The sequence below is a fragment of the Mobula birostris genome, chromosome 6 (genome assembly GCF_030028105.1).
Source record: "Mobula birostris isolate sMobBir1 chromosome 6, sMobBir1.hap1, whole genome shotgun sequence".
Classification (NCBI taxonomy): domain Eukaryota; kingdom Metazoa; phylum Chordata; class Chondrichthyes; order Myliobatiformes; family Myliobatidae; genus Mobula; species Mobula birostris.
Genome location: NC_092375.1, coordinates 114,759,415 through 114,784,439, shown reverse-complemented (window position 1 = coordinate 114,784,439; position 25,025 = coordinate 114,759,415). Strand labels below are relative to the sequence as shown.

General features: G+C 43.8%; 1 protein-coding gene across 1 annotated transcript in view; it reads right to left on the bottom strand.

Annotated features, from left to right (window-relative positions):
- Positions 1-25,025, bottom strand: part of LOC140199870 (glial fibrillary acidic protein-like) — a 39,801-nt gene that overhangs the window by 7,263 nt on the left and 7,513 nt on the right. Inside the window, exons 3-5 of the mRNA XM_072262381.1 lie at positions 15,428-15,523; positions 7,952-8,110; positions 6,094-6,180 (exon numbers count right to left, since the gene is read on the bottom strand). Of these exons, the coding sequence (XP_072118482.1) occupies positions 6,094-6,180; positions 7,952-8,110; positions 15,428-15,523 (342 nt within the window). The remainder of the gene's footprint in view (positions 1-6,093; positions 6,181-7,951; positions 8,111-15,427; positions 15,524-25,025) is intronic.

Genomic DNA, 25,025 nt, shown 5'->3' with positions numbered 1-25,025 from the left:
CCCATTTCGATAATAGTCTGCACTACTGTCCCTTTTACCAAAATGCATTATCATACATTTCCGAACACTGTATTCCATCTGCCACTTTTGCCATTCTTCCAATTTGTCTAGGTCCTAATGGAATCGCATTGCTTCCTCAGCACTACTTACCCATCCCCCTATCTTCATATCATCTGCAAACTTTGCCACAAAGCCATCAATTCCAGTGTCTAAATCAATGACAAACAATGTGAAAAGAAGTGGTCCCAATACTGACCCCTGAGGAACACCACTCTTCACTGGCAGCCAACCAGAAAAGGCCCCCTTTATTCCCACTTGCTGCCTACTCTATCAGCCATTCCTCTAGCCATGCCACTATATTTCCCGTAACGCCACAGAATTTTATCTTATTAAGCAGCCTCATGTGAGGCACCTTATCAAATGCCTTCTGAAAATCTAAGTAAATGATATCTATTGTCTTTCCTTTATCTACCCTGCTGGTTACTTCCTGAAATAATTCCAAATGGATTTGTCAAGCAAGTTTTCCCTTTGCAAAAACCATGCTGACTTTGACTTATTTTATCATTAGTCTCCAAGTACTTCCAAATCTCATCCTTAATAATGGAATCCAACACTTTCCTAACCACTGAGGTTAGGCTAATTGGCCTATAATTTCCGCTCTTTTTGTCTTTCTCGCTTATTAAAGAGTTGAATGACCTGTGCAATTTTCCAGTCCTCCGAGTCCATGACAGAATCAGGTGATTCTTGAAAGATCATGCCCAATGCATCTGTTATCTCTTCAGGAATCTCCTTCAGAACTCTGGGATGTGGTCCATTTGGGCCAGCTGACTTACCCACCTTAAGACCTTTGAGTTTGCCCCGCCATATTCCTTTGTAATAGCAATGGCACTCACTCTTACTCCCTGACGCTTACGGGCCTCTAGAATACAGCTAGTATCTTTCACAAAGTACTTAAAGTTCATCTGCCATTTCTTTGTCCCCCATTACTACCCCACCAGCATCACTTTCAGTGGTCCAACATCAACTCTCACCTCCCTTTGATTCGTTATATAACTGAAAAGACATTTAGTAAACTGCTTTAAATTATCACCTAGTTTGCCCTCATTTCATCTTTTCCCTTGTAGCTTTTTAGTTGCCTTTTGTTGGATTTAGAAGCTACCCAATCATCCAACTTCCAACTCACTTTTGCTACCTTACATGCCTTTTCCTTGGCTTTCACACAGTCCTTAACTTCCCTTGTCAGCCATGGTTGCATACCCCTGCCATTTGAAAACTTTTCTGTGGGACATATCTGTCCTGCACCTTGTGAACTATTCCCAGAAACTTCAGCCACCTGTGTTCTGCTGTCATCCCCACCAGTATCCCCCTCTAATCAACCTGAGCAAGCTCCTCTCATGCTTCTATAATTCCCTTCATTCCATTGCGATACCGATAGATGTGACTTATGCTTCTCCCTCTCAAATTGCAGTATGATTTCAATCATGCATGCTATGATCACTGCCTAAGGCTTCCTTTACGTTAAGCTGACTAATAAAATCTGGGTTATTACACAACATCCAATCTAAGATGCCTTTCTCCTAATAGGCTCGGGCACAAGCTGCTCCAAAAAGCTATTTCGTGGCCATTCAACAAATTCCCTCTTGCCATCCGACACCAACCTGATTTTCCCCAAATCTCCTTGCATATTGAAGTCCCCATTACAATTGCCCTAGTACATGCCTTTTCCAGCTCCCTTTGCAATCTCAACTCCACATCCTGGCTACTATTTGGAGGCCTACATATGATTCCCATAATTTTTTTTTAAGCTTTGCAGTTTCTTGGCTTCACAAACAATGATTCAACATTCTCTGACCCTATGTCACCACCTTCTAAAAATGCAATTCCATCTCTTACCAACAGAGCTACCCCACTGCCTATGTCTTCCTACCTGTCCTTTTGATACAAAGTATATACTTTGATGTTAAACTCCCAATTATGACATTATTTCAGCCATGACTCAGTGATGCCCACAACTTCATACTGACTAATCTTTAATTGTGCCACAACTTCATCCACCTTATTCTGAATTTGGTAGATAAGATGATTAAGAGGCATATATAGAGTGGACAGCCAGAGACTTTTTCCACAGGCTGGCAATGCCTAATACAAGAGGGCATACTTTCAAGTGATTGGAGGAAAGTATGGGGGAGATGCAAGAGTAAGTACATGGAAGTAATAAAACACATTGATGAAGGTAGAGCTGTGGATATAGTGTATATGGATTTCAGTAAGGCATTTGATAAAGTTCCCCATGCCAGGCTCCTTCAGAAAGTAAGGGGGCATGGGATCCAAGGAGACCTTTCAGTAAATGGAACCACCATGCTGTGCCTCCTGCATACACACAGATCCTGAAACAGTAGGATCCAGTGCAGAAAGCTCTTACAGTGCTGGTCTGAAGAAGCAGATGAGCTTCTACATGAAGGCTGAGTCAGTAGACTGGCCTATGTTCGAAGGTTCAACTACTGGCCGAGATGAGTACGTCACCACCATCACAGATGCATCAGCAAGTGTACTGAGGCACGTATACTAAAAGGAACAACGCAGATGTTTCATTCCTTACTGTTCTAGGTCTGCAGCATTCAAAGTTACGTGACCAACCTTTGCAAGAAATCGAGATATGACCTCCAGAAAGTTATCAGGAATGCCAAGGGACAGTATCAGGCCAGCAGTCAGTTGTGGCAGGCTTACTTCTACTTTGTACAATAGGCATCATCACGAACAATTGTGCTTCCCCTCCTGGTGACCTTAGACCATTCTATGCAGGTTTCGATAGACGGGGATTGGTATGTCACCATCCACCCAATAGCCTCCAAGACACTTGGACCCACCGTCAAGGTTGCAAACATTAGATCAGTCTTCCAAAGAGTGAGCCCACAGGAATCATCTGGACTGGACACTGTCCCTGACCATGTCCTTAGATCCTATGCAGATCAACGTGAGAGAGTACTTGTGGACATTTTTAACTTCTCCCTGCTTCATCCTGTGGTTCTCTCCTGATTTAGCGCCACTATTATCCCCGTACCCAAAAAACACAAGGTTAATGTGCCTTAATGACTACCGCCTACTGACCCTGATATCCACCATTATGAAATGCTTCAAGATGCTGGACATGGCATGCACTAACTCTAGCGTCCAAGGCAACCTGACCCACTGCAATTCACCTATCACTGAAACAGGACTACAGTGATGCCATTTCACTTGCCCTACACTAATCTGAGGGATTTGTACAATGAAAAATACAGTAGATTGTTTATTGACTACAGCTCCACCCTCAATTATATATTTCCAAGCAAACTTCTCACCAAACTCTGGACCCTGCATGTCAACACCTCTGCTGAAACTGGAACCTTCACATCTGACCAGACTACAAGAACAGTAAGAATAGGCAGCAACACCTCCACCATGATCATCCTCAACACTGGCATCCCACAAGGTTGCACCTGCGCACCCTCTGACTGCATAGCCAAATTCTGCTTTTACACTGTTATTTTAGATATAGCTCACTACAATGGTAGACAATGTCAAAGTACACTGTCTACCATTGTAGCCATGGCCAAGAAAGCTTCTATTTCCAGAGGAGGCTAAAGAAATTTGGTGTGTTCCCATCAACCTTAATTTTTATCAATGCACGACAAAAGCACTCTATCTGGAAATATCATAGCTTGGTATGGCAACTGCTCTGCATGTAACCGCAAGAAACTGCAGAGTTATGGATACGACTCAGTGCATCAGAATCCAGCCACCCCTCCATGAACTCCATCTAGAGTTCCTGCTTCCTCCGTAATGCCGCCAGCATATTCAAAGACATTACCCACAAAAGCCACTCTTCTTCCCTCTCCTATTGGGCAGAATATAAAGGCCTGAAAGCACGTACCACCAGGAAAAGGACAGCTTCAACTGTTATAAGACTACTGAATGGTTACCTATTATACCAAGATGGACTCGACCTCATATTTTACCTCATTATGACTTTGCACCTTATCGTATACCTGCACTGTACGTTCTCTAACTGTAACAGTTTATTCTGCATTCTGTAATTGTTTTCCCTTGTATTAACTTAATACACTGTAATAAATTGATCAGTATGAACAGTATGCGACAGGCTTTTCACTGTATTTCAGGACATGATATTGACAAATGGGTGACACGGTAGTATAGCGGTGCCAGTGACAGATTCAATTCTGATGCTGTCTGGAAGGAATTTCTGGCTGTGTAGGTTTCCTCCGGTTGCTCCATTCTCCTCCCATATTCCAAAGATGTATGAGTTAGTAGGTCACATGAGGTACTGGGGCAGCATGGGATTGTTTGGCTGGAAGGACCTGTCACTGTGCCATACTTCTAAATAAACCATCACCATCCAGGACATGCCCCCTTCTCATTAGGGAGGAGATACAGGAGCCTGAATGCCCAAACTCAACAGTTCAAGAACAGCTTGTTCCCTTCCACCATTAGATTTTCCAGCGATGCATGAACACAAACTTTTAAGTTACTTTTCAGTTGCATTATTTAATTTTGTAATTGATAGATTTTTGTCTTTTTGCAAACAAATTCATGTCACATGTCAGTGATAATAAAGAGGTATATTTTCAGGCTGACTGAAGGCATTGCTGATAAATATACCAATAAGCAGAGGTCAGAGAATGGCATTTTCAATAGAGTATAAAGACATGCCTTGACTTAATTTTTACTCAGTATCTCCAGCTATAAATACATACAGTGGAGGATGGTGCTGAGATAGACCTGGGGTTTGTCAGTGGAAATATCAAGATTATTGCATTCACAGAATATTGTTGAAGGGCAACATGTAAGGAATTAAAAAGAAATGAAGGATTGATTCTGGAAAAAGCATGAGGAATAGGAACAGCAATAGATCTTATGACCCACTAGATCTGTTCTACCTGTCAGTAAGGTTGTCAGTAAGATTTGGATTTAGACTTCTGTTTTCCACACCAGTCCCTATAACCCTCAATTACTGTGTTCCCTTTCAGATGCAGCCTTCAATACATTCAGTGACTCAAGCTCCACAGTTCTTTGTGGAATTCCATTGTTTGGGAATTCCAAAATATCTGAAAGAAAAAAATTTTAATCTCTGTTTTACAACCTGCTCATTACTTCAAAACTGCTCATTACTTCGGATATACCACAAGGGGAAGTGTCTTTTCAATATTTACTTTGTCAAACCCCGTAAGAATCATTTATTTAGAAATATAGCACAGAGCATGCCCTTTTGGCCCAAAGAGCCACACTGCCCAGCAACCCACCTAATCACAGAACAATTTACGGTGACCAAGTAACCTACTAAACTGGAACATCTTTGGATTGTGGGAGGAAACTGGAGCGACTGGATGAAACTCACATGATTCACGGGGAGGACGTACAAACTCCTGATAGAATCTTACATATTTCAATACGTCCACCTCCCATTTTTTTTTCCTCCAAAGGGTTTAGGACCAATATGCATTAATCCTTCATCCCAGGAATCAACTCAGTGAACCTTCTCTGTACTACCATCAATGCTAGCACAAGCTTCCTTATATTTGGAAAGCAAAACTATATATATATTACTCCAGATGTGTTCTGACTAGCAGCCTGTACAGATCAATAAAAACTTCCCTACTGCTTTTCTGCTCTCCCTCACCATAAAGGTCAACATTTCAGTTTCCTTACTAATCAAGATGCATGAAACTTCAGATGCTGGAATCTGGAGCAATAAACAATCTGCTGGAAGACTCAGCAGGTCGAGCGGCATCTGTAGGAGGGAAGGATTTGTTAATGTTTTAGGTTGAAACCTTGTACTTGGACTGAGAGTGGAGAAATTCATACCACAAATATCACTAGTTCATTGCAGGCAGCCTTCTTTCGGGTCAGTAATTCAGTTTGTTACTGAACCCAAATTCTAGGTCAAGAAGCCAAAATAAGAGAAATTCTACCAAAATACGAGAAATTCCACCAAAATATTTTCTTTTATTCAGCCATGTTGCAGTAGGGTTTCTAGCTATAAATTAAGAAAATTAATCAGGATATAGATGAAATAACAACTGATAAGATACTTACTTTTAATTTTAGTTCATTCATTTCTTTAAGATAACATTCTAGTTCCTTCTTGGCATTTTCTAGTGCCCTGGTGCTGGCTTCCTCAAACTGTGAAAGTGACAAAAGTGAATTAGACACATGCCTGGAAAAGTGCATTCAATGTATGACAACACAAACATAAAAATCGCCAAATGTTTATGAACACAAGAGACCCGGCAGATGCTGGAGATCCAAAGCAACACACACTAAATGCTGGAGGAACTCAGCACATCAAGCAGCATCTATAGAAATGAATAAACAGCTGACATTTCAGGCTGAAAACTTTCATAACCGTAATATGAAACTAGGTTTGCTACCTGGGGCATCAATGTTTTTGGCCTCTCATTCTAACTGTCTGATCAGTTATTAATCTTCTTACACAACAACACAGCTATGTGTGTCTGATTGTATAGCTGGATTTCCAACACAGTACAACCTCATCTTACATTGGTAGGACAGAAAAACTACCAGAGGGACTTAGCAGTCAAGCAGCATCTGTGGAGGAAAAGGGGTGGTCAATGTTTTGGGTGCTGATGTGGGGACTTGGCCTGAAACACTGACTACCCTTTTGCCTCCACACCCAGTTCCCACATTACTTCCCTTCTGTGCTCTCGATTTCAGCAGCTGCAGTCCAGTGTCGCTCATACTGACTAGGGACCAGTATGAGCACGGACAGTGCAGGGAATCAGGGTCAGGTTAGCCTTTAAGGGCAGGGATGAGAGAGAATTAGAGATCAGGAGCAGTAACTGAAGAGCCAGGGGCTGGAGTGACCTTCCATGCACATGTGAAAGCACCCCTTAATATCCCCCAGCCATTCCAGCTCCATGAATACCTTATGGTGGAAGGTGAACACATGACCAAGACAACCTCCATCTGGCTTGAGCAGTATATGAGTGACCAGTGATCTTACTTCACCAAAAGAACGCAAGTCTTAAGAGTCCAGGGTCAAGAACTGGAGGTCAGAGGCTGCCTGTCCTGGGGATGAAGGCCTGTCTGTGTGTTTGAGTGAATAGGTAACTGGGTGGAAAGGTGGGAAATAAACTTGTTTTGCTGCTTTGTGCTCTAGATTCTGGCTTCTTCCTTCGTTCCCAGTCCTGATGAAGGGTCTCGGACCAACGAGTCAACCCTTTCCATAGGTGTAGCAGACCTGCTGAGTTGCTCCAGTGCAGGGTGCCACAGTAGTGCAGCAGTTAGCACAACACCATCACAGCTCAGGGAGTCAGGGTTTGGAGTTCAATTCCAGTGCCGTCTGTAAAGTGTTTGTCCTCCCTATGAACTGTGTGGGTTTTCTCTGGGTGCTCTGATTACTTCCACAGTTCAAAGATGTAGTGGTTAGTAGGTTAATTAGTCACTGTAAATTGTTCTGTAACTAGGCTAGGGTTAAATAGGTAGGGTGCTGGGTAGCACGGCTCATTGAACTGGAAGAGCATTGCATCACTAAAATAAAACATAACATTTTAAAAGTTTGTTATTGTTGCTTGTGTTATTTTGCTGAACACTGTGGGCATGCTACATTGGTGCTAGAATTCATGTCAACACTTGTGGGCTGACCTCTGCACATCTTTAGGCTGTGTTAGTTTTGAGTACAAATAATACATTTCACTGTATGTTTCGATGTATACGTGACAAATAAACGTGAATTTGAAACATTTGTGAGGGACTGGGTATAGGAACATGGCATATGAGGCAGGAAAGTCATGAGCCCTTGCTTTTTCCCTTCTTTCCTTAACAGCTTTCGATTTTAACAGTTGCTGTAGTTGCTAAGGAGCGTATTATTGATAGCCAGTAATTGCATAAAGTATCTTACAAGAACATTGCAATGATTATGATCCAAATATACCTTTTGCTTATACTTGTCTATATTCTCTTTATTTCTCTTTGCAAGCTCTTCATGTTCAGAATGAATCTCTTTTAGAGCTTGTTCTAGATCTGCCTTGTGCATGTCTCCCTGTTCAAGGCTTTGCATGTGCTCTACCTTCTTCTGCCAATAAATGCATTCCTGTGAAACAAAATACGTATACAGAATCAAGGTCCATAATGGCTGCTTGACATAGCTCATTGTCACTCACCCAGCTGCTTGGTTGAACATGAAACAATCTTAAGTACAAAGTAAACAGACAAATGAAGATTTGTTTAAACTTTAATTTACTTAGCCTAATTTCATTTTAAATTTCCAAAATATCTGACAACTTTCTAAACTAGAAACCCATCCCATTTATCACCTTTCAAAAACTAATTGTGCTTTCAATTTACTTTTAATGACTTTGAATTTATACTCATGGTCACAGAATTATGCAGTCACACAGCAGTGAAACAGGCTCTTTCACCCACTTTATCTGTGCCAGTATCACATATTTATCTATATTGACCCCGTTTCCTGGCAATTCAAAGATCAAAGCAAATTTTATTATCAGAGTACATACATGTCACCACATACAACTCAGAGACTCTTTTTCTGTGGGCACACTCAGCACATCTATAGAACAGTATCTAAACTGTAAACTTCAGGAACTGTTAACTGTAAACAAACTGCAAATGCAGATACAAATAAATAGTAATAAATAATGAACATGAAATAACAATATAACAGGGTCAAATGAGTCCTTAAATTAATGCAGCTATTTATTCCCTTCTGTTCAAGAGCCTGATGGTTGAGGGTAAGTAACTGTCCTTGAACCTGGTGATGAAAGTCCTGAGGCACCTGATGGCAGCAGTGAGAAAAGAGCATGGCCTGGGTACAGAAGATCTTTGATGTCGGATGCTGTTTCTCTATCTCTGTATTGGTCCATTACACTGCCACCCCCCCCCACAGCATTTTGACGTTTCAAGTGTTCATCTACCTACCTTCCTTTCAGATAATAAATTCCAAACTCCTACCTCCCTCCAGAGGTAAAAGCTTTCCTTGTTTCTTCTCTAATCCTATCTACAGTGAATTTATACCTGTACTTGTGGTTACCAAATCATAAGATGCAGAAATAGGTCTTCTGATGGTAATAGGTACTTCCTATTTACTTTATATACACCACTCATCTCAATTAAATCTTTCCTCAGTCTCCATAGTTTCAAAGAAAACAATTCTAGTTTAACAATCTTCCCTTGTACAGTAGTAAGGCAACATGCTGTATACATTCTTTCCTGCACATGGTCACCAGAACAGCACTCCAGTTATCTAGTGTTGTACAGAGTTCTAACTTATCCTCCCTGCTCAAATGTCCTTTCCTTGAATGTTCAGGAAAGATTCAAGAGTGTTTAAATATGGGACCCTTCATGTGGTCACTGGCCCTATTCCAGCACCTTTCTGCACATCAGTGCCTATAAAAAGTAGACATCGCCTCTTCAAAGTTTTCGTGTATTATTGATTCTCAATATTGAATCAGTGGCTTAATTTCTTTTTTGATACTGATCAGAAATAGGCACTTTTGTGTCAAAGTGAAACATCTCCAAAATATAATCTAAATTAATTACAAATATGCAATCAATTATTTTGCGTTTTGTAAGTATTTACCCCCTTCAAGTCAGTATTTAGTAAATGCGCCTTTGGCAGCAATTACAGCTTCAAGTCTGTGCTGATAGGTCTTTGTCAGCTTTGCACATCTGGACACTGCAATATTTCCCCAGTCTTGTTTACAAAACTGCTCAAGCTCTGTCAGATTGCGTGGGGATCATGAATGAACAGTCCTTTTTCAAGTCCAGCCACAAATTTTTGTTTAGATTGAGGTCTGGCCTCTGATTTGGCCACTCCAGGACATTTATTTTGATGTTTTTAAGCCATTCCTGTGTAGTTCTGGCTTTATGCTTGGGGTCATTGTCTTGCTGGAAAACAAATCTTCTACCAAGTTGCAGTTCTCTTGCAGACTACATCAGGTTTTCCTCCAGAATTGCCCTGTGATTTTGTTGCATTCATTTTATCTTTTACCTTCCCAAGCCTTCCAGGGTCTGCTGCAGTGAAGCATCCCCGCAACATGGTGCAGCCACTACCATGCTTCACAGCAGTGATGGTGTGATTCCGATGATGTGTGGTGTTTAGCCTTTAATCTGATGGCAAAAAAGCTGAATTTTGGCTTCATCAGACGATAGAACCTTCTAGCTGACTTCACTCTCCCACATGCCTTCTGGCAAACTCTAACAGTGGTTTTCCCTTTGCCACTCTCTCATAGAGCTGCAACTGGTGCAGCTCTTGAGCAAGTTGGTGTCTGCACAGTCTCTTCCATCTCAGCCAGTGAAGCTTGCAACTCCTCCTGAGTTGTCATAGGCCTCTTGGTGGCCTTCCTCACTAATTCCCTTCTTACCCAGTCACTCAGTTTTTGAGAACAGTTTGCTCTGGGCAGATTTACAGCTATGCCATATTCTTTCCATTTCTTGATGAATGCTGTAACTGTACTCCAAGGGATACTCCGTGACCTGGAAATTTTCTTGTATCCATCTCATGACTTGTGCTTTTCAATAACCTTTCCATGGAGTTTCTTGGGGTGTTCTTTCGTCTTCATGGTGTAGTTTTTCCCAGGATACTGACTCACCTGCAGTTTGACCTTCCAGGTACAGGCGTATTTTTTACCACAATTACAGGTTTCCCCCGCCATCCTATGAAACGGTTCGTAAGCCGGAAAGTCGTAAAGCGAAGAAGCAATTACCATTTATTTATATGGGAAAATTTTGTGAGCGTTCGCAGACCCAAAAATAACCTACCAAATCATGCCAAATAGCACATAAAACCTAAAATAACAGTAAAATATAGTAAAAGCAGAAATATGATAAATACACAGCCTATAAAAAGTAGAAATACTTTTCCATAATCATTGCCTGCACTGTCGTCCATAGCGAAAATCTCAAGCAAGCGCCGTCGGCAGAAAATCTCACGCAAGCGCTGTCAGCAAAAACACTCTCTCCATTAACCTTTAAGTTATCAAGCTGCCAAATCATACCAAATAACACGTAAAAATACACAGCCGATATAAAATAGAAATAATGTATGTACAGTGTAGTATCACTTACGGGAATCGGGAAATCAGCACAGAGCACACTGATGATGGTGTGTTAGGCTGAGTCGTTGCAGGTTGGAGTGGTGTAGTCGCCCTCACCCTCCGGGCAGCGAATCAATACCGATTCGTGAAGCATGCAGGGGTACAGCGGTAGCCGGGATGCACCCAACACATCTTGAAGAAAAAAGCCGAAATAAACATGCTAATTAATTTCATGTTGGGCGGCACCTAATTAATTAGCATGTTTATTTTGGCTTTTTTCTTAAAGATGTGCTGCGTGCCTCCCGGCTACCGCTGCATTCTCCCCAAATCGGTATCTGTCCATGGCCTGGGGGTTGGGGTGGTGGAACACTGGGGTGTCATCTCATCGTCCTCTGTTTCCATTAGGGCAGGCAGCTCATCTTCTCCTGACTACCTGCCTCGATGTCGAAGGTCGAGGTCCGTCGTCTGCTGTGGCTGATGTGGAAGGCTTGCTTGACTGCTGAGCCTTGTGCATTTTTCTATTGTACAGTTGTTTGTAAGCACTCAAACCATCCTGCAAATATCCCCTAAACCTATGTACCCTTTCAAAATTAAAGTCGTACTTTATCATTGCAGCGAAAATCTCACGCAGTTGCTTCACGTTCAATTCGCTACTGCATTCGGTTTCGATTGTTATCCTTTCCTCTTCCAATTGCATCAGCTCTTCATATATCAGTTCCTGGTCATGGGATGCCAAAACCTCTTCAACATCATCTTTGTCAACTTCCACAAGCCAAACTCACTTTGTCCTTACTTCGTTCACCACGATCAAAGCGCTTAATTATGTCTAGTTTTACACTAAGTGTAACACCCGTATGAGCTCTTTCAGGCTTTTCCGATACCTTAGAACTCATCTTGCAAACGGCTGCTCACAGGCACGTGTTAAAGCAATGCCGGCGAGAATAAATCCGGGGGAGAGCGCCTGCTCGGGGCGCGCGCTGCCTTTTATCATGCGCTGATTTTTTTCGAAACAGTGAAAACACCTTCTGTTAGTGAAAACAGAGAACTAATGTAGGTCTTTCGTAACAGTGAGGTTTCGTAAAGCGAACGTTCGAAAAGCGGGGGACACCTGTAATTGAAACACCCTGACTGCACGTTTTTCTCCATTTATGATTATATGACTTCCAAAACCAATTGGCTGCACCAGTGATGATTTGGTGTGCCATATTAAGGGTGGGGGGGGGGGAAGGAAAGAGAATGAAAACTTATGCGATCAATTATTTTGTTTTATATTTGTAATTAATTTAGATTACTTTGTAGAGAATTGTTTTCACTCTTTGACACGAAGGAGTCTTTCTGTTGATTATAAAAAACAAATTATATCCACTGTGATTCAATGTTGTTGAACAATAAGATGTTACAGCTATACAAGACCTTGGTCAGACCCCACTTGGAGTACTGTATTCAGTTCTGGTCACCTCACTACAGGAAGGATGTGGATACTATTGAAAGAGTGCAGAGGAGATTTACAAGGATGTTCAGTTCAGTTCTCATTTATTGTCATTTAGAAATGCATGCATTAAAAAAAATGATACAACGTTCCTCCAGAATATCACAAGAAAACACAGGACAAACCAAGACTAAAATGGACAAAACCACGTAATTATAACATATAGTTACAACAGTGCAAAGCAATACCATAATTTGATAAAGAGTAGACCATGGGCATGGTAAAAGGAAGTCTCAACGTCCCAATAGACTCATCATCCCACGCAGGCGGCAGAAGGGAGGAACTCTCCCCGCCCTGAACCTCCAAGCGCCACCAACTCCCCAATGCAGCACTATTGGAAGCACCCAACCACAGCGGACTGAGTCCGTCCGAAAACTTCAAGCCTCCGACCAGCCCCTCTGAGCACCATCCTCTGCCGAGCGCTTTGACCCCGCCCCAGCCGCCAAGCAACAAGCAAAGCCGAGAACTCAGGGCTTTCTCCTCCGTAGATTCTGGACCACACAGTAGCAGCAGCTGCGAAGCAGGTATGGATGTTGCCTGGATTGGAGGGTGTACCTTGTGAGAATAGGTTGAGTGTAGTTGGCCTTTTCTCCTTGAAGCGACAGAGGATGAGAGGTGACCTGATAAGGGTATATAAGATGATGAGGAGCATTGATCGTGTGGATAGCCAGAGGCTTTTTCCCAGGGCTGAAATGGCTAACACGAAGGGGCATAGTTTCTACGGCTGTGTGCCCAGTGACTCCAGACCTTTGGGTACAGAGCTCGAAAAAAACAACGTAACTGAGTTTTAACATTGGAAATCAATGACTTGTTTGTTAGGTCTTGCCACTTGCTGTGAAAACAGAGATATCTCATTCTCCCTTATTAGGGAGAGAGATGGAGAGCCTGTGGTATGTTGAATGCCGGGTGAGCAATGTAGTCTTTGGGGTAACTGCAAGTCTGTGTCTTTATTGTAGTTTTGCTCATGCTTGAGTGCTTAGTCGCAGGTGCTGATGCTTTATTTTGCTGGTGGTGATGGTGGGGGGAGTTGTTGCTTGCTGCCACTTACTCACGGGAGGGGAGCTGGGGGGGGGGGACTTTGAGGTTCGAACATTTAACTGTTGTCCATTCTTTGGGGCACTCTGTTCATGAATGGATGCAAAGTAAAAGCATTTCAGGATCTTTATTGTAAACATTTCTGACAGCAAATGTACCTTTGAAACCTTTGATAAGCCAAAGAGCAGAAAACAACAGCAGGGAGGCCATATTAGTAATTTTATGAAATGTGAGACAAGACGACTGTCAAGGCTGTTGATCTAGATGGAAGATGCACAAGTTAGCGTTGTTTTCTTCAGAATAAAGGAGACAAACACTGAAAATTTACAACACAGTCTGATATTTTACCCTCTACGTCACTAACACCTCTATGTATTCACTCCAAAGTACTTTTTAAATATTTGAGTACAAAAGAGGACATGTCATGTTACAGCTATAAAGGACGTTGGTGAGATCCCACCTGGAGTTCTCTGCTTGGATTTGGTTGCCATACTATAGGAAGGATGTGATTAAGCAGGGGAAGGTACAGAAGAAATTTACAAGGATATTGTTAGAACAGGAGAACTTGGATAATGAGTGGTGACTGGATAGACTGGAACTGTTCTCCCTGGAGCTAAGTTGGCAGTCGGGATGGGAATCAAAGTGATAGGTCAGAGGCTGGGATAGTTGGTGTAATGGTAGATACAGCCAGCAGAGAAACAGTGAGGTCGAATAGGAAGTGGATAGGGCATAAATGGGTCTACTTTAATGCAAGTAGTGTCAGGAACAAGAGTGCTGAATCTAGAGCATAGATCAGTACACGGAACTACGCATGGTTCACGTACTTGGCTGTCACAAGTACAGGAATGGCTGCTAGGTATTCCAAGGTCCAGGTGTTTCATAGGCAATGGGAAGGAAGGCAAAAGAAGTGGGGCGGCAGGGAAGAAAGTAGTGGCATTGCTAATCAGATATAATATCACAGCTGAAGAAAGTGAGGACATCCTGAAGGGATCATCTATTCAGTCAGTTTAAATGGAAGTCAGAAACAGGAAGGGAGCAATTATTCTTTTGGGATTATTCTATAGAACTGTCAGTAACAACAGAAACATTAAGGAACAGATTGAGGATTTCGGCAGGTCCCGCTGAGGGGTCTCAGCCTGAAATATATTCCAAAATGCCACACAATTTGATAGGGTGGTTAAGAAGGCCTCTGGTGTGTTGGCCTTCGATAGTTGGAGGACGGAGCTCAAGAGCTACAAGGCAAGGTTGCAGTTCTATTAAGTTTGGTCTAACCAGTTTCAGAGTATTGTGTTCAGTAGCCTCATTACAGGATGTGGCAGCTTTAGAGTGGGTGCAAAGGAGGTTTATCAGGATGCTGCCTGGATTAGAAAGCATGTCTGTTGAAGAAAGGGTGAGCAAGCTAGGACTTTTCTTTGGAGGATAGGAGGATGGGAGGTGACTTGATTCGGGTGTATAAGATGTGAAGAGGCATTTTTTAGAATGGACAGCCAGCATCTTTCCCCACCCCCATAAGTGGCTAATACGAGGGGGCATGATTTTAAGGTGATTGGAGTAAAGTACAAGAGGAATGTCAGAGGTAACTTTTTTTTTTATATATATACACAAAGCAGGTGCATAGAACATGATGCCGGGGAGGTGGTAGAGACTGATACATTAATGGCATTTAAGAGTTTCTTAAGATAGCGATATGGATGATAAAAAGTGGAGAACAATGTGGCAGGGCATTTAAGAATGGTACAATATTGTGGGATGAAAGGCCTGTACTGTTCTAAGTATATGATTTAGCACGTCCTTAAAATATTCAGAAGCCACTTTCTTCTTTTGTACTCACCTGATCACGTATGGCTTCTAACTGAGATAACTGTATTTCAGTAAGCTTAACCTTACGTTGAAGTTTATCCAACGCAACACTGGTTTCATCAGTTTTCTGAAAGTTCAAATTTATAGTATCAGTTCAATTCAACGAAAAGAACAAAGCTAAAAGAGAACAAAGACAGAAACAGCTATGGTGTTAATTTTCTGTCTCTGCAAAATAAATGTTAATTATAGAGACAAGATCTGTAAATTATTTCAGACGGTTAAGTGCTGGAAATTTGATCCAAGACCAGCCCCTTCTGGACAAGAAGTGTGGACAACACACAAACAGAAATAGGCTAAAAGCACTTAAGAGAAACTTTCATTGGTTTGTGGTTGTTGTGTTTTATGCTTGTGGTGAAGGAAAGACGTGTTCAGTGGTAAGATCCCATTGGAGATGGCAGAAGCCTCGGAGAATAATGGAGCTAGAAGATGGCGGAGGAAGTAAAAACTCTGTTCTTTGAAGGAGGACATCTCAGATGGTCTGGAATGGGAAGCCTCATCCTAAGATGTGTCAGAGATGCAGGAACAGAGAAAAGGAAATAGCATTTTTGAAAAGCAACAGTGTGGGAAGAGGTACAGTCAAGAGTTTTTATAAAGGATACAATTAGACAGCTTGTTACCAGAGATGAAGTCAGAGAAATCGAGAAAGGGGACAGAAGTGCCTGAGAGGGACAAAATAAATTTGAGGGTAGGGTGGAAGATAGAGTAAAAGTTGGTGAAATTTATAAGCTCAGCATGGGTACAGGAAGCAACAGTTGTTGATGTAGTACAGGAAGAGCTTGGGAGCATTCCCTATATAGGTTTGGAACATACACTGTTCCACATAGCTGATGAAAAGGTAGGTGTAGCTGGACCCTTGCAGGTGCCCACGGCTACATCATGGGTTTGAAGAAAGTGCGAGGAGCAAAAGTGAAATTGTTGAGTATGAGGAAGAGTTCTGCCAGATGTACAAGGGTGGTGGTGGAGGAGATCTAGTTTGGTCTGTGGTCTGTTGTCTCTTTTAATTTTCCTTAAGTATTTCATATCCTCCTTAGATCTATCTGGAAATGCTAGATTTTTTTTCCATATTTAGAAAGCCAGATTTTTAGGAAACTGAAGCATAACAAGTTATTGAATTACTTAAACATTGAGGCATGGAGTAAATGCTCACTCAACATCTAACAGGCACTAAATATTAACCATCACTTAAAACCAAATCTACTTAAATTGTTTATTCTGATTGTTTATTCTGCACTATAGGATACAAGAAACTTTATAATCTTTGTTAAAAATCAAATGTTTTGTAGTCACATGGTTTGTTTTTAAAAAAAAGAGTTAAATCAGCTTCCTCCCAGCATTTCCTAACTGAAAACAGGACCAATTCGTTTACAACTCCAATGTTTGCCAGTTTCATTTTTGCTTTGCATTGCCAATGTGCTGAGCTTTTTTTAAAAAACACATCCACCTGAAGTCCATGCCTACAAGCAGTAAGACCGCAAGACATAGGAGCAGAATTAGACCATTCGGCCAATTGAGTCTGCTCCGACATTTCATCATGGCCCCTTCAACCCCATTTCTCCTGCCTTCTCCATGTAACCTTTCACGCCCTGACTAATCAAGAGCCCATCAACTTACACCTTAAATACACCCAATGACCTGGCCTTCACAGCCTCATGTGGCAACAAATTCCAGATTCACTACCCACTGACTAAAGAAATTCCTCATTTCCATTCTAATTGGATGTCCCTCTATTTTGAGTTTGTGCCCTCTTAGGGCTCTCCCATTATAGGACCACAACCTATGGATCATTTTCAAGCGTAAACACGAGGAATTCTGCAGATGCTGGAAATTCAAGCAACTCAAAGTTGCTAGTGAACGTAGCAGGCCAGGCAGCAGCTCTAGGAAGAGGTACAGTCGACGTTTCGGGCCGAGACCCTTTGTCAGGACTAACTGAAGGAAGAGCTAGTAAGAGATTTAAAAGTGGGAGGGGGAGATCCAAAATGATAGAAGACATGAGGGGGAGGGATGGAGCCAAGAGCTGGACAGCTGATTGGCAAAAGGGATACGAGAGGATCATGGGACAGGAGGCCCAGGGAGAAGGAAAGGGGGGGGAAGAGGAGAAATACCCAGAGGATGGGCAAGGGGTATAGTCAGAGGGAGAAAAAGGAGAGAGAGAGGCACAGAGGGAGAAAAGGGAGAGACGGGGGGGGGGGAAGAGAGACAGAGAGACAGAGAAAATAAATAAAGGATGGGGTATGAAGGGGAGGTGGGGCATTAGCAGAAGTTAGAGAAGTCAATGTTCATGCCATTAGGTTGGAGGCTACCCAGACGGAATATAAAGGGTTGTTCCTCCAACCCGAGTGTGGCATCATCTTTACAGTAGAGGAGGCCGTGGATAGACATATCAGAATGGGAATGGGATGTGGAAGTAAAATGTGTGGCCACGAGGAGATCCTGCTTTCTCTGGCAGACAGAGCGTAGGTGTTCAGCAAAACGATCTCCCAGTCTGCATCGGGTCTCGCCAATATATATAAGGCCACATCGGGAGCACCGGACACAGTATATCACCCCAGCCGACTCACAGGTGAAGTGTCGCCTCACCTGGAAGGACTGTCTGGGGCCCTGAATGGTGGTAAGGGAGGAAGTGTAAGGGCATGTGTAGCACTTGTTCCGCTTACAAGGATAAGTGCCAGGAGGGAGATCAGTGGGGAGGGATGGGGGGGGGGGGGGGGAGAGAATGGACAAGGGAGTTGCGTACGGAGCGATCCCTGCGGAAAGCTGGGGGGGGGGGAAGGAGGGAAAGATGTGCTTAGTGGTGGAATCCTGTTGGAGGTGGCGGAAGTTACGGAGAATATGTTGGACCCGGAGGCTGGTGGGGTGGTAGGTGAGGACCAGGGGAACCCTATTCCTAGTGGGGTGACGGGAGGATGGAGTGATAGCAGGTGTGTGTGAAATGGGGGAGATGCATTTGAGAGCAGAGTTGATGGTGGAGGAAGGGAAGCCCCTTTCTTTAAAAAAGGAAGACATCTCCCTCGTCCTGGAATGAAAAGCCTCATCCTGAGAGCAGATGCGGCAGAGACGAAGGAATTGCGAGAAGGGGATGGCATTTTTGAAAGAGACAGGGTGAGAAGAGGAATAATCCAGATAGCTGTGAGAGTCATTGGGCTTATAGTAGACATCAGTAGATAAGCTGTCTCCAGAGATAGAGACAGAAAGATCTAGAAAGGGGAGGGAGGTGTCGGAAATGGACCAGGTAAACTTGAGGGCAGGGTGAAAGTTGGAGGCAAAGTTAATGAAGTCAACGAGCTCAGCATGCGTGCAGGAAGCAGCGCCAATGCAGTCGTCGATGTAGTGAAGAAAAAGTGGGGGACAGATACCAGAATAGATTTGGAACATAGATTGTTCCACAAAGCCAACGAAAAGGCAGGCATAGCTGGGACCCATATGGGTGCCCATAGCTACACCTTTAGTTTGGAGGAAGTGGGAGGAGCCAAAGGAGAAATTATTAAGAGTAAGGACTAATTCCACTAGACAGAGCAGAGTGGTGGTAGAGGAGAACTGATTAGGTCTGGAATCCAAAAAGTAGCAGAGAGCTTTGAGACCTTCCTGATGGGGGATGCAAGTATATAGGGACTGGACATCCATGGTGAAAATAAAGTGGTGGGGGCTAGGGAACTTAAAATCATCGAAAAGTTTAAGAGCATGAGAAGTGTCACGAACATAGATAGGAAGGGATTGAACAAGGGGGGATAGAACCGTGTCGAGGTATGCAGAAACAAGTTCGGTGGGGCAGGAGCAAGCTGAGACAATAGGTCTACCAGGACAGGCAGGTTTGTGGATCTTGGGTAGGAGGTAGAAACGGGAAGTGTGAGGTGTGGGAACTACAAGGTTGGTAGCAGTGGATAAGAGATCCCCTGAGCGGATAAAGTCAGTGATGGTGTGGGAGACAACGGCCTGGTGCTCCTTAGTGGGGTCAGGATCGAGGGGTAAATAAGAGGAGGTATCCGCGAGTTGTCACTGTGCCTCGGCAGGGTAGAGGTCAGTATGGCAGACTACAACAGCAACCCCCTTATCAGCGGGTTTAATAGTAAGGTTAGGATTAGTGCAGAGGGAGTGGAGAGCAGACCGTTCGAAAGGAGTAAGGTTGGAATGGGAACAAGGTGCGGTGAAGTCGAGACGGTTGATGTCCCGTCGGCAGTTAGCAATAAAGAGACCCAGAGCAGGCAGAAAACCAGAGCGGAGTGTCCATGAAGAGGAGGAGGGTTGAAGACGAGAGAAGGGGTCATTAGTGGGGGTGGGAGAGTCCTTGCCAAAGAAGTAGGCTCGGAGACGGAGGAAGAAGAGTTCTGCATCATGGTGAATGCGGAACTCGCTGAGGTGTGGGCGAAGGGGGACAAAGGTGAGGCCCTTACTGAGGACAGAGCGTTCTGCCTCAGACAGTTGAAGGTCGGAGGGGATGGTAAAGACCCAGCACGGATGAGAGCTGGGATCGGGGGGTGGGGGGGGGAGGGGGGAGGCTGGGGGTGTCAGTGAAGAGGGGAGGATTGGGGTGAGAGGAAGATGGAACCTCTGAGGGCCCAGGAGCTGACGGTGGGATCTGAGGGAGACGGGGCTGCAGAGTGGTGGTGGGAGAAGGGGAGACGGGAGTCACAATAGCAGCACATAAAGATCCGGCCTGGAGTTCAAGGCTGGAGTCACAGTTGGTGGTTGCAATCATTTTCAAGCACTCAATAACTCATATTCTCGGTATTACTTATTCGTTATTACAGTATCTGTTTCTTTGTATTTGCATAGTTTCTCTTCTCTTGCACATTGGTTGCTCATCATCTTTGTGTGCAGATCTCCATTGATTCTATTATATTTCTTCATTCTGGAGAACCTATGGAATTCATTGCAAAGATCAAGTGAAGGTTGATAGGTTCCTGCCTGGGAACATGTCTTCGCTGCCAGCTTGGCTTCCAGATTCATCTTCAAGTTTCTCCATTTGCACCCTTTGAGGACTCCAGTATCCACATTCAAGTGACAGTTTCTCCCACTGCTTCTCCCACCATGTTCTACATGCCACACTTTCTACCACGAGGAGGTACCTGGTGTCCCTATCCCAATTACTTCCACAAATGTGATTCTTTCTCCGCTGCCTCTAATGGACCTGTCCACTACTTTATCCTCCGCCAGATCACTTTCAATCGCCAATTCTGACTTTTTCACGTTCTGCAAGGATCACAGAACCTGCTGTCTCCAACGCCCGCAGGCCCAGATGTCTCCAGACCACAATCCATGCTGCCGACCACAATCACTCAAATGATCCAGAGCAGATTCAAAACCCAGACTCTCAGGTCCCACCACCAGCTCTTGGGTCCTTGGAGACTCCATTTTCCTCTCACCCCACAATCCCTGAGCACCCAAAACCTTCCTTTTCCTGAGAAGGTGTCAACCCCCTTCCCCCCTCCGATCCCAGTTCTCATCCGTGCCGGGTCTTCACCATTACCTCCGACCTTCCCCTCTCTGAAGCAGAACATTCTGTCCTCAGTAAGGGCCTCACTTTTGTCCCTCTGCACCCACACCTCAGCGAGTTATTTCCACTGCCTCCATCTCTGAGCTTATTTCTTTAGCAAGGACTCCCCACCCTGCACCAATGACCCCTTCCCCTGTCTTCAACCCTCCTCCTCCTGGACATCCTGCTCTGCTCTTCTGCCTGCTCTGAACCTTTTCATTGCCGACTGCTAACCGGACATCAACTGTTGACTTCAACACTCCCCTCTCCAATTCCAACCTCACTCCTTCTGAAAGCTCTGTTCTCCACTTCTGTCGCACCAATTCTAGCATCTCCATCAAACTCGCAGATAAAGGGGGTGCTGTAGTAGTCTGGCAGTCTGACCTCTACCATGCTAAGCAGGGACAGCGCTAAGGTGGTGCTAGTTGGGGCTATAGCCCCAGCAGAAATTGCAATAGCCCCACCATAGCACAACCAAGTAATTAACTGCAGCTGCTTTGCTTTCTCTGTATAGTTTTGAACACAGCTTGTTTCTCCAGCTAATCTAGTGAAACAGCGCCCCCAATTACCATAGCATCCATGCAGCAATAAAGTTATAAACTGTCAGATCCACTACACTTCTGCTTATTCGTTCGTTGTCGATGTCTTGCCATTGCTGTCCTTAGATCAGTTAAGCTGATCTAAGATCACTTAAGGTGGTGATGTCACTCACTCTCACTCATGCGAGAGATTGACAGTATACATGCAGGCGCAGATCCGGGGTCTCGCGAGACTAACGGATGCCACGCACGCACATTGTGCTTTTACAAGCTAGCGTCGACCTGGCACGTGGATTATTCTGGCCGGCGTGAAAAATGGATTGATTTTTAGTCAGCAAACGACCTCATCCACAGGAATCAGTGGTGTCTCAGCCTGAGCATGTCTTAATTTATAGTGACATGCAGAAAGAAGTAAGTGGGGATGAGGACGACAGCAGTTCATCGAAGGAGTGTGAGGGCGAAGTAGAGAAACAAGAAGTGGAGCCGGATTCAGAACAGAACTTGAATGAAGCTGCTCTTAGTGCGAGTGGGAATACTGTTAGCGATGTTAGCCAGCAGCCTGAGGAAGGACCCTGTCGGCCAGCATTGAAAAAGTACCCTTCGCAATCAGCAAAGGAGTTTTATTCGTGTCTGGTTTGACCTGTATCCTGGCTGGAATATTCAATCACAAAAGATGCTACATTCTGCTTCGCATGCAGGCATTTCCTGTGTGGAGGACATGGGTTCCATTCTACCTTCACTGTCACCGGTTACCACAACTGGCAGAAAGCTACAACAGCTTTCAAAACCCACCATGTAAGTGCAGCTCATAAGTTTGCGATGGAGGCATGGGCCGAGTTCAGATTGAGAAAACAAGACGGTTCAAGATTGGGAAATATGCTTGATAAAGGACACGCAACGATTGTCCAAGAAAATCGTGAGTATATGAGAGCAGTAGTTGAGTCTCTACGCTATACTGTGTGCAAAGGCATTGCCCAGCGAGGACACCGGAAGAATAATAGATCTGGCAATAGGGGAAACTTTGTTGAGTCGCTCAGTGTAATTGGGAAGTTTGATAAGACTGTAGCTCAAAAAAATAGAGGACAATCCTGAAAATGCAAGAAACACCCATGACGATATCCAAAATGGAATTATGGGTATTATGGCAGATATGGTCAGATGTCAAATAAGTGCAGAAATCAAGGAGGCTGGATATTTTGCCATCATGGTAGATGGAAGTAAAGACTTGAGTAAAAAGGAGCAAATATCAGTGGTGGTGCGGTATCTGAATAACAAAACAGTGCTTGAAGAATTCTTGCATTTCACTCCAGCAGCAGGGTTGGATGCAGAGTCGCTTCTTAAAAGCATCGAACAGACACTCGCCCAGTGTGTTATTGATAAGAACGCGTGTTTAGGTCAGTGTCATGACGGGGTGGTAGTGATATCCAGGTGCAATAACAGGGTACAAGAGAGGTTCAGGAAAGAGGTCCCACAGTCTGTAACACTAACAGACACACACACACACAGTTTTTTAAAACTGTGCAGTTGCTTTACAACTTCTTTTCAAACTCCGTTGCCCATGATCTTTTCATGAAGAAACAGAGAGAACTGGAATCAACTGCACAGCCTGTGGAGTTGAAGAAATTGTCAGATACATGCTGGGCATGGCAGTATACAGCTTTGTGGGCTATAAGGAAATCACTCCCTGCCATTCTAGCTACACTACAAGATATTATGGGTCAACCAAATGCACGGAGGAAAACTGAGGCCAGAGCTGTAAATGGACTGATTGACGAGCAGTTTGCTTTACTTCTCACTCTGTTTGAGGATTTATTCCGAGTCACCAAGTTCATGTCAGACCAGCTACAATCTCCCAGTTTGGAGCTTTCATCCGCTGTGGACTTGGCTCAGTCTGTTATCTATGCATTCTCAGCAAAACGGGGAGAGGAATCATGGAGTGAAATTCAGACAAGAGCTAGGGACCTGTGCGTCAAGGCCGGTATACAGAGCAGACCACATGAAAGGAGACAGGCCCAGCCACCCCACCGCCTACACGATTTTGTTGTTAAGACCCAAACTGAACACACACCTGTCACATCCTCTGATGACCTTCACAACCACTGTTTCTATCCAGTTATAGACAGACTTCTGACTGAAATGAAAAGACGGTTCTCAGTTGAGACTGGCAGCGTTCTGACTGAAGTCTCAGCATTGAGTCCCAAACACAAGTTCTTTCTAGACAAGAACAGTATTGGGCCATTGGCCAAAGACAATGGAGTAACTGAAGTGAACCTGACTGCAGAGCTACATCAGGTTCAGCATCTGCTGGAAACAAAACAAAAGCAGGGACAGACAGTGAATGACACAGTGGAATTTCTAGCTCTAATGAGACCCTACCGCGATGCATTTATAGATTTATACAAACTAATCTGCATATCACTGACTCTGCCTGTTACATCTGCCTCATGCAAACGGAGTTTCTCTTGCCTCAGATGCTTCAAAAACTACTTAAGGAATAGCAGCAACGATGCTTGGAACAGCAACTTGGCTCTGTTGGCCATAAACAGCCGGAGGACCAAAGTACTTGACATCCAGAAAATCATTGATGCTTTCGCCACCAATCACAACAACAGACGGATTGTGCTTCTTTGAAAACATTAATGGTGAGTGCAGTTGAATTTTTAAAAATTTGGGCCAAGACTAATGCTGATTATTGTTATTATTTTGTGGTGGATACCCCATAGTCCTTGTTTCCTGCAAATCCTAAAATAATTACATTTACTGCTATTAAGCCTACTGGTTTTGCTTAGACTTCCACGCGGTGATTCTGTTGATTTTTGTTTTAAATTCAATAGCCGAATTAATTGAGGTATTGCATGGTCAGAGTACAATTTGTCCAACTCCTGGTAAAGCCTTGCATTGTTGTTTGCCTTATCTGACTTTAATAACAGTGTATCTTTTGGTATTACTGTCTATGTAATGCGAATAGCAGTGGGTTCGTTTTGTGTTTTTCAGTTGAAAAGCATGCATTTGACGCTGATTGCAGGACTGGTGCGTGATTCACATTGTCAGCTGTTGCTCGGATGCTCTGTTTGTTTTTTTTGTTTATGCTCCGTGTAGCCCAGGTTGTCTCCGATGCCATTGACACTGTAACAGTTCACTTCTATATTAGATCTATCAATTGCTGTTGCTTGTGAGTTAACAGAGGCATTTATAGTAGGCACATAATGCTTGAAACTGACTTATTAACGCCTCGCGCCTGGCCTTGCGAATACATATTACCATACAGTGCATCCCTCAGCACCATCACTGAATAATTCAGCCCCTCCATAGCACCAGCAAGAAAAAATCTCTGGCGCCGCCACTGGTGCTAAGGCCCAGCGACAACTCTCCGACACCTCCTCTTACTTATCCTTCGAAAAGGATCCCACTGAGGAGCACCAGGCCATCGTCTCCCACACCATCACTTACCTTATTAGCTCTGAGGTTCTCCCATCCACTGCCACCAACCTCATAGTTGCCACACCCTGCAACTCCTGTTTCTACCTCCTACCCAAGATCCGCAAACCTGCTTCTATAAG